Source organism: Megalobrama amblycephala, linkage group LG5 (assembly GCF_018812025.1).
Source record: "Megalobrama amblycephala isolate DHTTF-2021 linkage group LG5, ASM1881202v1, whole genome shotgun sequence".
Classification (NCBI taxonomy): Eukaryota; Metazoa; Chordata; class Actinopteri; order Cypriniformes; family Xenocyprididae; genus Megalobrama; species Megalobrama amblycephala.
Genome location: NC_063048.1, coordinates 33930977 through 33944765, shown reverse-complemented (window position 1 = coordinate 33944765; position 13789 = coordinate 33930977). Strand labels below are relative to the sequence as shown.

Genomic DNA, 13789 nt, shown 5'->3' with positions numbered 1-13789 from the left:
TTTAAAGCCTTTTGAAGCTGCACTGAAACTGTAATTTTGACCTTCAACCGTTTGGGCTCCATTGAAGTCCACTATAAGGAGAATAATCCTGGAATGTTTTCATCAGAAACCTTCATTTCTTTTTGACTGAAGAAAGAAGGACATGAGCATCTTGGATGACATGGGGGTGAGTAAATTATCAGGAAAATTTTATTTAAAAGTGAACTAATCCTTGAATAAATTCATAGTTTTGTAATTGTGATTAATTAGATTTGACCGATATTTAAAAAGTATTACATTATTAGACCAACTTTTTTGAATTTTTGAATGACAAAATATTAAATCTTTATTTATTGACACAGGTTTCCTATGGATTCATATTAAATTGTGAATAGTGTTTTTTAACCTGAGCTTTACAAAAATCCCTTCATTGTCTCCAAACAAAACAGATTTGGTTATTATGAAACAGCTGAAATGGAAGTCATGATGATAATCGTGTGTGTGTGTGTGTGTGTGTGTGTGTGTGTGTGTGCGCGCGCGCGCGCGAGTGTGCACCAGCTCCCCCTGCAGGAGCTTGAGGAATACAGCAGTAGAAACGCGCATACGTAACCTGCATGTGTTTGTGTGTGTGGGGTGGAGGAGAGGCGACTACACAAACTCTGAACAAGCGCCACATAGAAACGCCAGCGCAGGATCAAGAATATCTTATTTTGTAGGTACACTACATTTTTTTGGGCTGTGATGTAGTATATATGTTTTACAGGGAGGGACGCGCAAATGTTCTCCAGGATTTCAGCGAGCTCTTCATGCAGATGGTCCGGTGCAAATGTAGCACGTAATTAAAATGGCGCCAAAAGATTAAGTTGAGGTGCAGCAGACGATGCCCTAAATAAATGTTTACATGCATTTGGCCTCCTGATTAATTTCTATAAGTTAATGGTGTGGTTTTCTTTGATATTTGGCAGTTACTTGGAATCGCGTAGCTGCTGGCCGTGCGCGCGCATGTATGTGTGTGTGTCCAAACGTCATATCGTAAGTTAGGCGCGCGCGTCCTGGCCTGACTGTGCGGCTTGTTATTTAGCCTAAAAGTTTTGGTATTGAACCAGCAAATAGCATCAAACGCATGCCCATGTCTTGCAGTTTTAGTTTATAAATGAATTATGAGTAAGTTTCAGAGGGATGTTTGATATTTATCCCGCATGCAACGGTCTGGGTTGGTCCGGATTCATCTCTGCCATGATGTTGGGAAAATAACGGTAGAAAATATTCAACTTTTCTGTAGAATTAGCGTAAGAAGTTAAATCAGCCAAATTTATCTGGTTGTGCAATAAAACTTGGTTTTCTGATCGATCGAATTCAGCGACACATTTGTTTGTTGTTGATACCATAGGTTGGGGTTTAAAGATACCAGCGTTGATCATAAGATCGTATGTGTATTAAACAATGTAAAACTAATTTGTATTCAGTGGAAAAACATAAATAATAATAGTTTTGTTTTCCATTTCTCACTGGCATTAAAACGAACAGCTATGTGACGTCAAGAGGCGTGGCCTGTCAGCAGCGTCACATGGAGCGTTTGCACTGCGTGAACTCAACTGCTGTTTATATGGAGTGAGAGACGTTCTGCCGTATGCAGTTTGGTTAAATTCATGTAAACGCAAGTTTGGCAGATCTAAACCATTTTCAATGTTTTTATAAATGAGTTAGCCGCATGAATATATTCATACGTTAAAACACCATTTCATTTGTTGTTTATGTAGGTTTATGAAAAGTAACTGTGTTGGCTGGTTAGATGTTCAGTCTGTGTCTAAAGTTGGAAAGTGCATGAATATGAAAGGATTTAGTTTATTGGTCAGTGAAACTGGGCTGTTGGTCTGCTGTTGTTGTTTATGACGTTCAGACGTGTGCATTGCACAGAAACGTGACAGACGGTGCATCGGATAGTTTAAAAAAAGGATTGGCTTTTAATTGAATATATAGATAAAGCTGATATAAGTCTAATAGGTCCGTTTTTTTTTTATTTTCGAGTTGCTGTTAGATGTGATTTGACCTCTCTATGCGACATTTGACAAATTACATTTGTTTATTATGTTTTAAACCGATATCTAACGTCATATCAGAGCAGAATAACCTAAATTTTAAGGTGAAGTGTGTAAAATTTAATGTATGCACCCCAGTTTGCCAATTGCAATTGGTCGGTTCAACAGATAGTCCCGCCCTCAGACCCACGGTATTGGTTGAACCGATCATGTTGTTGTCATGTCAAGATGCTCAACCAAAAACAGCAACGGTTGTATAGCGCCACACTGTTAACACTTTATAAAGGAATAAGCTTAAGCACAATAGGCTGAGATGGAGTTACATAAAGTGTGTTTTAACAGCCTTTAATTTGAGTTATGTTTGTTGAGTCTCATTCAACTCTGAATCTGCCTGTCTCTGCTGGCTTCAGTGTGCCAAGTTGTGGCTGGCTGGGGGAAGCACACTCAGCAGTGATCTCTGCAGGATCAGTTTTCAGGAATGTTCTGCTAATGTTTGATCAACCTCTGCAGATTTCTGCATCACTTGAAGGCCACGGCAGCTGATAATGAAGCGAAGCCGTGTCCCAAGCACCAGTGAGGACTCGGACAATGGAAGTAAGTAGTATATTCTAGTACCAACTTGCCTAGAGAAACCTTGGGTGATTTTAATTTCTTATTTTGTGCATCCTCTTTTCCTTTCCTCGCATCTCACACCCTCCCCCACTGGGATGCGAGGGAAGGGTGCAAGAAAAGAAAATGAGGATGGAAGAATTGAAGGAATTCTTATTTGTGTATTGGAATATTCTTTTCAAAGCATCATCAGCTGCACTCAAGGGATCTGCACTTATGTTTTTGAACTATTGTTACTAAAAAATATATAATAAATATTGATTAATAATGCCCTGTTGAAATATGTGAGATTGCAAGGTAAAACATAAAATTATTGTGACAGATGTGAAGGAGGGGTGGGGTATTTATACGTGTGTCAGGTTTTTCATAAGAAACACTTTTGCATAGGATACACCTGTGTACACTCTCAGCTCCTCTAGAAGCTTCCTCACTCCTCGCCTCATGATAGCTTTGATTGGTTTACTTTTTTTGCAGTGTTTATTTTAAATAATTTATCCGTGCTGATCGTTATTTTTCTTTATAATTGATGTGCCCTTGTAATCTTACCAAAACGTCCCCTCCATCTCAACATCGTTTCTCTTATGATGTGTGCGCTGGACAATAGCAACCTGTCAGATGTGACATTGAAGTAATTAGCAAACAACGATGGTCCAATCAATTGCAGATGGACAAAATCAAGTCTACTCTTTTTTTTCTTGTTTAAGAAGCTGTTTCACTTGGAGATATGTCACAATAGAAGAGATATTTTACCATTTAGCCCTTTAGCTATAGCCCCAGCATAATCCCTCTCCTTATGTAAAACTAATACTGCCAGTTGCTGAAATTAAAATGATCATTATTCATAGTTTTCAGTCAAGTGACTGGCATGGAGACCAGGCGGGCAAAACATCCAGAGAAATGCATTACAGGCCTGCCAATTTTCCATCTCAAAAGAAGAAAAACAAAAAGATGTAAATAAAATTCAAGTTATGGGCACCAGTGATCCAAGTGCCTTAATGTACTAAAACAGTGATATTAAAAGTCCAAATACAGTATACACCTTAATGATGATGAATACTATATACATTTTGAACGCAATGTGTTAAATGGTTAAGGGTTTTCTGTGGACAACGCTTAATGAGAATCTGTGTGTTCTGTTTATATTCTGGGTTCTTCTTGTGCTTGCCTGTACATAGTATGTATCATCAATAAGGTGTTTATTGAATTTGGTCTTTTTTAAGGGTTAGTTCACCCCAGAATTAAAACTTCTGTCATTAAAGGGATAGCTCACCCAAAAATGAAAATTATCCCATGATTTACTCACCCTCAATCCATCCTAGGTGTACATGACTATCTTCTTTCAGATGAACACATTCCGAGATGCATTTAAAAATATCCTGGCTCTTCCAAGCTTTGTAATGGTAGTGAACGGGGGGCCTGTTTTGAATCCCAAAATACATCCATCTATCATAAATGTAATCCATAAGGCTCTGGGGGTTAATAAAGGCTTTCTGAAGCAAAACGATGGGTTTTTGTGAGGAAAAATATCCATATTTAAAACTTTACAAATTAAAATAACTAGCCAGATGAGCGTACGCATACTCCTCTCTCTTATACCGAAATCCTCTGACATTTCTCTTTAAAGTTTCTTGTTTTAGACTTCTCTGTACTCTGAGATTCCACGTTTGTCATCCGTCGGGTTAGGGGCTAGTCGATGCAAATCGATGCATATGGCTGCCTGCTGGAAACTGGTTATTATGTTTAATAAAGTTTTAAATATGGATATTTTTTCTTACAAAAACCCATTTCTTCACTTCAGAAGGCCTTTATTAACCCCCCTGGAGCCGTATAGATTATATTTATGATGGATGGATGCTTTTTTTTTTTTTTTTTTTTTTTTTTTTTTGAGCCTTCAAAACAGGCACCCCATTCAATACCATTATTATAAAGCTGGTCGACCCAGAATATTTCTAAATATATCTCTGATTGTGTTAGTCTAAAAGAAGATAGACATATACACCTTCATGTAGGATGGCTTGAGGGTGAGAAAATCATGGGATAATTTTCATTTTTGGTTGAACTATCTCTTTAAGTACTCTCCCTCATGTCGTTCCAAACCCTTAAGACTTTCGTTCATCTTCGAAACACATGAAGATCTTTTTGATGAAATCTGACAGCATTCTGTCCTTCCATAGACTGCCTTTGCAACTTGATCTTTGATTCTTCAAAAAGTTCATAAAGAGATTGTAAAACGAATCCATATGAATTGAGCGGTTTAGTCTAAATTTTCTCAAGTGACTCGATTGCTTTTCATGATGAACAGATTTAATTTGGGCTTTTACTGACATATAAACGTTGATCAGTGAACACAACAGAAGCTCGACCAAACATGAATGATGCACGAGAACAAACCTCTTCCGGAAGCTCAAATGTGCTGCATAACCAATGAGGTTCATTCTGTCTCTTTCAGGTATCTCCACGTCCTGGTCTCAGCACTCCAATTCCAAGCACAGGAAACAGAATGGAAAGAGACCCTCAGAGGTATGCAGGACTGTCTCGCACTCAAATACTGCCTCATAAACGACCCTAACAGATAAAGAGGAGAATGTTGTAGAGATTTGTTGCTCAGTCACAACACAAATCTTTTCATGCAACACCTCTTTTCTCTCTCCTCCAGGTGTTCAGGACAGACCTGATCACCGCTATGAAACTGCACGATTCTTACCAGCTGAATCCAGAGGATTATTATGAGCTGGCTGATCCCTGGCGACAGGAATGGGAGAAAGGGGTTCAAGTCCCCGTCAGTCCTGAGTCCATACCGCAGTGTTCAGTGCGGTATGAGGTTTTTTTTTTTCTTTTCTTTTACCTGTCAAACTATTCTTATTTAGTTGTTGCCATTAAGTCTAAATCTATTAATTAAAAAAAAATGAAATCTAATTATGTGTGTAATGTTTTTCTTTTTTTTAACCACAGCACTGTAGCTGAGAAAAGCCCTGCTCCTCTATTCATCAGGCCGAAGAAGCTGATTCGCTCATCTGAGTCATCGATGCTGGGGTACGTGGGTATTCAGACGCTAGCTGATGGCATGTGTCGTTATGACTTGAATGAGGAGGATGTAGCTTGGCTGCAGATCGCTAATGAGGAGTTCAGTAAGATGGGTGAGCATATCCAGTCTGGAGTTTTCATTTTACCCATTATGCACTCAAATTTCTTGCACGCCGTGGAAACAAATGTCAAGTCAGGCTAACTGATTTGCCTGTAGGCATGCAACTCCTGGATGAGCTGACAATGGAGCGTGTCATGGAGGAGTTTGAGCGCCGTTGTTATGACAACATGAACCACGCCATGGAAACAGAGGAGGGGCTTGGCATCGAGTATGATGAGGACGTGGTGTGTGACGTCTGTCAGTCCCCTGATGGCGAGGACGGCAACGAAATGGTGTTCTGTGACAAGTGCAACATCTGTGTTCATCAGGTGTGTGTGTTTGTGCACCTGAGTGTTTGAAAGCATGTGCAAGCACATATGAATTACATAACAATGTTCCTCCCCACAGGCGTGTTACGGGATACTGAAAGTTCCCGAGGGCAGCTGGCTTTGCCGTACCTGTGCGCTGGGCATCTTTCCAAAATGCCATCTCTGTCCTAAAAAAGGCGGAGCGATGAAACCCACCCGCAGTGGGACCAAGTGGGTCCACGTCAGCTGTGCTCTCTGGATACCAGAAGTAAGGACATGCACAAATTAAGATTTAAAGTGCTTGTGTTAATGACCCAGAAGAGTAGAATGTGAGCTCAGACTTGACTTTGTTGTGTGCTCTTTATCTGTAGGTAAGCATTGGTAACCCTGAGAAGATGGAGCCTATCACTAATGTGTCTCAAATACCCAGCAACAGATGGGCTCTAATATGTTGTCTGTGTAAAGAGAAAACAGGAGCTTGTATTCAGGTACAGAGTGCTGATTTTATCTCTTTTTATGCTATTCATGCAGATGTTCAGAACCTGCCAGAAGGTCCAAAGTGCATTTTAAACCTGAATATCTTCTCACCAAAATCTTAATTTGAGTGCTGGAAAATTAAAATATCATTTGATAACATCAATAATTGAAAGTTAAAGCGCTAAGTAATTTTTATTTTAATAAAAAGTTTACACAGGATTATTTATGTATTGTTAATTTTATTTTTATATTTTGAATTTTCATTTTAGTTTTAGTAATTTTGTAATGCTTTTGTCATTTTCGTGCTTTTTATATTTCTATTGAGCTTTAATTTTATTTTATTTCAGTTTTAGCTTTAGTTTATTTTAGTATTTCAACTTAATTTATTTCAGCATTTCTAATTTATCTATCAATTAATAACATCAATAATTGAAAGTTAAAGCGCTAAGTAATTTTTATTTTAATAAAAAGTTTACACATAAAAAAATTAATTGTACTTTTGTTAAATCTTTGAAATTATGTACATTCATGTGAGATGTGGTTATATCAGTATCCTAATAAAAGCTGTTTAATTTAACATGGAGTGAGTCACCTGATAGGGGCCGAAATGTTGAGATCACATGACCAGATGAATATTACTCAGTTGTTGGACACTTTCACTTGCAGAATAAATTAATAATGGTTGACTGCAGTGTTATTTTAGGATTATTTATGTATTTATAGTATTTGGTATTGTTCATTTTATTTTTATATTTTGAATTTTCATTTTAGTTTTAGTAATTTTGTAATGCTTTTGTCATTTTCATACTTTTTATATTTCTATTGAGCTTTAATTTTATTTTATTTCAGTTTTAGCTTTAGTTATTTTTGTATTTCAACTTAATTTATTTCAGCATTTCTAATGTATCTATTTAAGCTCATCATCGAATATTTATATTTTATTACAGCTTTATTTCAGTTAACAAAAACAATAACTGGTCAATATCACATTCTGCAGTGGCTTTGGTGACTTAAAAAATTTTATTTTTACAAGATGTTATATCCTTGCAACTAGATGTCATTTTCAATTTACTATGACTGCCATGTTGGCCAGCACAACATGAACAAAAAATACTGAACATGGCTTTAAATGTAGAATTTTGTTAAGTTATCAGAAATCTTTTCTTCTGCTTCACATTCCTCCCAACTTCTGCGGTTTAATCCTGACATCTTCTCTTTCCAAATCCCCCTAGTGTTCTGCCAAAAGTTGCCGTGTGGCGTTCCATGTGACCTGCGGTCTGCATTGTGGGTTGAAGATGAACACGATCCTCACGGAGGCAGATGAAGTCAAGTTCAAATCCTTTTGTCCCAAGCACTCAGGCATGGACTGGAATGAGGAAGAGGGGGATGATGACAGACCAGTGAAGGTCCAGACCAGCGAAGAAAGAGGGAGAAATAGGGGAGCAGACATCTCGTCCTCTTCACAGCCCAGACTCGCTCAAAACCCTGAAGAGACCAGACTCAGTGAGCGTAAGCTTCGAGTCCAACAGCTCGAGGACGAATTCTATCGCTTTGTTGCCGCTGATGAAGTTGCCGAGCACCTGCAGTTACCCCTGGAGATGGTGGACTTCTTGTTCCAATACTGGAAGTTGAAAAGGAAGGTGAACTTTAACCAGCCGCTTATTATGCCGAAGAAAGAGGAAGAAGATAGCCTTGCCCGGCGCGAACAGGAAGTGCTTTTGCGGAGACTTCGCCTCTTCACGCATTTACGGCAGGATCTAGAGAGGGTACGTTTTGCAGAGCCACATTACCACCTCCAAAATGGGCTTAGATCAGTATGAGGGAAGACAGCAGCAGCCAGGACAGTTAGGCTGCATTTACACTGCAAATCTTAATGCACAGATCCAATCTTTTGACCATATCCGATTTTGGCCATATCCATGGCCAATTTTTTTTGGCCAGTGTGTTTACATTCACTTTAGACGCGACTGGTATCCGATATCTGTGTTTACGTTAATTCCCGCCCAAAATGATTGTCATTCATAGCTTAATTATGCACATGTTAGACCCTCAGGTTTGAATGGCCGTGCTATTAAAATTATTTATATATTTCACGTCCGAGTGGCCATGATTACCTGCCAGAATGGATAAGTTAACAGCTGTCAGTGTCATGGATGTTTTGCAGCGCGAAATCTAACTGAACGGATATAGACCTGAAAATAAAGGTAATTTGTGTTTGTTATTTTATCTACGATCGTTATATCTATAATTCTGAAGTGAAATAAAGTAGCAGGTACGGTTATATTTATATGAATGATAAAGAGAGAGCGAGGTAGGGAGGGAAAGAGAGCGTGCGCGAGAGTAGCATACCCAGTGAAGCTTTTAGTTCATTAAGAAAAACAAACAAAAAACAACACGGTGGGCTCTTTTAAATTAACCGGGCAGAGGTTGAAATTCAGCTGCTGTGTGTGTGTGCGCCCAGCGGGTGCAATTTCTTTCTAGAAAAAATATAGACATAAAATTCCCACCTCAATAATGAAGCTGCAGATTTTTAGTGTGACTGCATACAGGCACGTCTGCTTCATAATACAACATGAAAGTTACCTTTTAGTAAGCAAACGTGTCGCCCTCGCCGTGTGGTGGCTTGGAGTTCCAAGGGGAATCGGATATGCGTGTTTAGACGTAGGTCGCATGTCCATAGATTTAAAACCACATTTGGAAGTGGCTCATATCGGATTTTTGTGTTTACACGTGTGCAGCTAATTCCGATCTGTGTCAGATGTGAGCAAAAAGTCTGTGCCAGTGTAAACGCAGCCTTAGACAGCAGGATCTGATCTCTGCCCTTCCTTGATGATTTCAATTACAGTTAGTGAGTTGCAGATATTTCAGTGTAGTTCATATTTTATCAAGTTATTAAATTAGTTTTATCACTAACATTTTACATTATTTCTGTCCTTGTTTCATTCTGTCACACCACAGTCATTATCACACCTGTATCTTTACCTTTAGACAATAAAAATAGTATACGCAAATGGAGAAATTACACAATAACCCCTATTTTTAAATGGATGGGGTAAAACAACAGTAGAAGTGGAAGCATTTTAATTATTTGTCTGAAAGTAAGATACCAGAAGGAAATGTGCAATAACTGTGAACTCCAACCACAAGAACTATTCCCGGAAGAAAGATTTAGACAAATAATAAACCATTTTTACAGAGCAGTTGATGTCAGTGCTTTTGAGCACATGCTTCACCATTTTGCTTTGAAACCCTCTGAAATGTTGGCCGCTTGTTGTTGTTTTTTCAACTATAAATGTTTTCGATAGAGCTTACCTTCAACTCAGAACATTCTTTAATGTGGCATTTACCCATAAGCCTCTGGTTTCTTATGAGGAGAGCATGTCTTCCATGTAAGGAAACTGACTCCTCACACCCTCATGTCTTTGCAAACCCATTCATGTAAATTTCTCATCATTTTTGTCCATCCACTGATGTCCATGCTTTAATGCATTAAAAAGTTACATCATAAAAGTAATCCAAATGAATCAAGTGGTTTAACACAAGAGATGCAGTTGCTTTACATGATGAACAGATTTCATTTAGGCTTTTGTTCATAATGTAAATAAATATAGATCAAAGCAGTGGTTCCCAACCACTTTCCTGGAGGCCCCCCAACACTGCATATTTTGTATCTCCTTTGGTCTTGGAGTCTCTACTAATAAGCTGATGATCTGAATCAGGTGTGTTTGATTTGATTAAGGAGACATGGAAAACGTGCAGTGTTGGGGGGCCTCCAGGAATGTGGTTGGGAACCCCTGGATCAAAGCACATACATAAGCCACTTTTCCACTGGAACTTTTCCCCCTAGACCTGTTGCTGTCTGCGTTTCTATTACGGGCTATAGTACCTTGAAGATTAAGAATGATGACGTAGAACTGTGTGCAAATTTCCAGTTCCCGCTGGATTTCATCCACCGCATACATAATCTTAATAAAGACTGAACCTTGTTGTCGGTACATCGGTCGACCTAGCAGAATAGCAGACAACTCTTACTGCACGCACCGCAATAGACTTTTAAAAATGGTGGTTGAAATAAAATGCTGTGTGAACTCAACCAGTCAGCATGTTCAGCACCCAAGTCTCATCCCCGAAAGTTACGGAACTTTGAAAAAGTACTACCTCGTGAGCAGGGACTTTCTGAGGGGGAAATTTTTACCCGTAATTTCATTTAGACCCTGGTCCCTGCGGTCGAAACACACCAAGTGCCACCCCAAAGTCCTTAGTTCCCGGGGAAGGTTCCTGTGGTGAAAATGCATGTATAGAGCACATCGAATATGGAAGCTCATCTATGCTTGCTTGACACGTGAGAAAAAAACCTCATAGGTTCTCTCGTGTCAAGAAGAAAATCAGAAATATCTTTATTTGTGCTTTTAAGATGAATGAAAAATTAATGGATTTGGAATGAAATGGTGGGCAAATGATGACAATTTAAATTTTTGGGTGAACTGTCCCTTTTAAAAAACTTTTTAGGTTTTTTTTTTAGTTTTTTTTTTTTTTTGTAGATTTCATATGTCTTATGTATATATATGTGTTCAGGTGCGTAATTTGACGTACATGGTCAGCCGTCGGGAGAGGATTAAACGGACCTTATGCCGAGTGCAGGAACAGATCTTTCATCACCACGTCAGGCTGCTTGAGCAGGGACGGATCGCAGGTTAGTATGATGCTTACTGCACTCACTTGAGGAGGATCCGTCATATTGTTTTTTTTCTCCTTTTTAACCATTACCTCTTCCTTTTTCTCTCCTGGTCAGGTATATCCTCTACTAGACGTTTGGAGGAGGCCATGTTTTACTTTCGAACAGCGCCACCCGTGCCTGCGTCCCCCCAACCTCTAAAGGGTCACTGTGGGCAGAACAGCACCCTGGGCTCCACTGAGAAGGGGAGCAACCCTTATAGAGTCTCAAGGCATATCGAAGCAGACAAGCCTGCTAAGATGCCCAGACTGAACAGCCTGGTCAGTTCTGGGGTCATTGATTCAGGCTCTGGAGCTTGTAAAATTCAGAGAAATGAGACGGCGGAGTCGGCTACAGCGAAACGTTCGGAGGGCAGGCCGAGAGGTGGTGAATCTCATAGAAGAGATGAGGAGGGCGAGTGCCCCCTGGAGGACAGGAGGAGGAACAAGCTGTGGGAACAGGTGTCCATCAAAGACAAACTGAGACAGTCGAAGCCTATTGAGGACACGCTGAAGAATAAGACTGAGCACGACAACATGGATGAAAGATTGTTGCTGTCTCACAGCAAAACCACTTCTAGTTCTGTAGTCACTGCTCCGACCACGTATAACGGATCACCGAGGAAGGCGAACGCAAGCCAACATCAGGGAAAATTAGTGCCAAATGGAACAACTAAGCGGCATCTGAAAAACTGGGGCAGTTTCAGAATCCCCAAACGGAGTGAGAGAACATCAGCAGGGAAAGATGTGCAGGACAGAAACGACACGGTGGACCAAAATTCTTCCTTAAAAGCTTTTAATACAAGTCCCGCCGCCGCCGCCTCCTCCTCCCCTCAAATTAGGACCCGGCTGCGGACAGGAAGTGAGAATCGAAGCCACGTGGAAGAGTCTGATCTTGGCCAGTCAGAGCAGGGCAAGAGGTGTCACACCCATAGACTTCGAAGCCCTATAACTAGACGTTACGGTTCGGACGTGATCCAACGTGGAGTACTCGCATCATAAAATGTGTCCAAAAATATTATTTTTGTCCTCTTCATTTGCTTTTCAATGAAAGGTGAACAGGTGGAATATTTATTTTTCTATTCTGTAATTTTCTGATGTTGCTGAAACTATTTTTTGTGTGTATGTTAAAAAACAAATGCGGAGAGTTTTCAAAGACCAAACGATTGGCTGATGAAGAAGAAAAATATCTTTGTAATAATGAATTAAACAAATCAGGTGAAATTAACTGGCACAATTCATAGATGAGTTATGAGCACTTGTGAGGATGGTACCAGCGCGAAACTAAGCCAGTACAGCCCAACTGTCTTAAGTCCCACAGAATTACTGCACTTAACTGAGCACTTAACTGTTTAAAAAAAATAACTGACCACAACAGTCTAACCAGTGTCCAAAATTTAGGAAAGACTTTATAATTTATTTCTCAGTATTTAGCTAACTTAAAAGGCCATCATGTTGTGTATGTGATATGTGCCATACTTAACCTGTGGCACCTTTTCCTTCTCAGGTAAAATCTGCTTATATTTGTACTTAATTTATAGTGTTATGTCTTTCTTTTTTCAGACAAACTGAGTGTGTAACAGGTCAATGCCTTATATGTACTCTTCTTTCCAGAAAAATACAAATAAAAAAACAACTCTTTCTGTTAACCATATTCTTCAGCAATAGATGGACACTGTAGATCCAGACAGACAGATCCACAATCAGTATGATGAAATTGACACGTATAATGTATGCTATTGACAGCTCTGTTCAGGAAGGCTTTTAACAGTCATTTACTTCCAGTATCCATTACTTTGAATTTACTTTTGCACTTGATATTAAACAATAACACAAGACACTATCATAGTTCTAATGAAGACACTTGTGTTGAAAGAACTGATCTTCTTGACATGGTTGCCTTGGAGCAGTACTCAAAGTATGTGTTCTTGCATCTTTTCTTTATAGCTGTAAATGTCTCTTCTCATGCAAAATGTGAGTTGATCTCCTTGAGAAAAGGTTTATTTGTGCCTGAGTGTTTTCGTTAAGATGTTGCACTAGAACATTAGCCAGAGAGCTTGATATAACTGTGTTCACAGAAAAAAAAAAGTTTCTACATGTTTATATAATCGAGCGCTGCTGTATTTTTCTTTGTTTTTCTTTTATTCTTATGCAATACTTTAGTTTTGTTGCAGATTGTGAATAAATTTTCTTGAGGTTACTTCTGGAAATGTCTAGATCTGAAGTTTTCTGCATTCCTGTACTTCAGGGCTCCAGACTAAGGAAAAATGACCTCTTAGACATTGTGACCCCAGCAATTAAACCTATTAAAGAATCGATAAAGATAGTTGCTCAGCAGTGGTTTAGTTTAGTTCCCTTTTAATGCTGTCATTGTAGTGATTCTATATTTGCTATAGGGGGCAGTTGTAGCCTAATGGTTAGAGAGTCAGACTGATAACCTGAAGGTTGCGGGTTCTATTCTCAAATAGGTTTGCAGTGTGTGTGTTCACTACTCACTGCTCCTAATTTTTGTGCACTATATTCATATGGTTCCTGGCTCA

At 39.2% G+C, this 13789-nt stretch overlaps 1 protein-coding gene across 5 annotated transcripts; it reads left to right on the top strand.

The window, feature by feature from the left end:
* The first annotated feature begins 544 nt into the window (after nucleotides 1–544).
* On the top strand, nucleotides 545–13455 carry jade1 (jade family PHD finger 1). Of its 5 annotated transcripts, none has more exons than XM_048191941.1 (11): nucleotides 545–691; nucleotides 2529–2612; nucleotides 5077–5147; nucleotides 5284–5441; nucleotides 5580–5764; nucleotides 5869–6080; nucleotides 6160–6327; nucleotides 6431–6547; nucleotides 7769–8302; nucleotides 11112–11229; nucleotides 11329–13455. In XM_048191941.1, the coding sequence occupies exons 2-11, from the start codon at nucleotides 2564–2566 to the stop codon at nucleotides 12249–12251; spliced, it is 2535 nt and encodes an 844-aa protein (XP_048047898.1). In that variant the 5' UTR covers nucleotides 545–691; nucleotides 2529–2563; the 3' UTR covers nucleotides 12252–13455. The 5 variants fall into 5 exon arrangements, with proteins under 5 accessions (XP_048047898.1, XP_048047902.1, XP_048047899.1 ...); XM_048191945.1 differs by having other exon boundaries at nucleotides 577–695; XM_048191942.1 differs by lacking the exon at nucleotides 545–691 and adding an exon at nucleotides 989–1235.
* Nucleotides 13456–13789: the final 334 nt, after the last annotated feature.

Bases quoted from the DNA above. Each gene is read 5' to 3' on its own strand.
- jade1 (XM_048191941.1), top strand. From the start codon at position 2,564: ATGAAGCGAAGCCGTGTCCCAAGCACCAGTGAGGACTCGGACAATGGA. The intron at 6,081-6,159 runs GTGTGTGTGTTT...TCCTCCCCACAG, and splicing joins GCAACATCTGTGTTCATCAG to GCGTGTTACGGGATACTGAA. The intron at 11,230-11,328 runs GTTAGTATGATG...TCTCCTGGTCAG, and splicing joins TGAGCAGGGACGGATCGCAG to GTATATCCTCTACTAGACGT.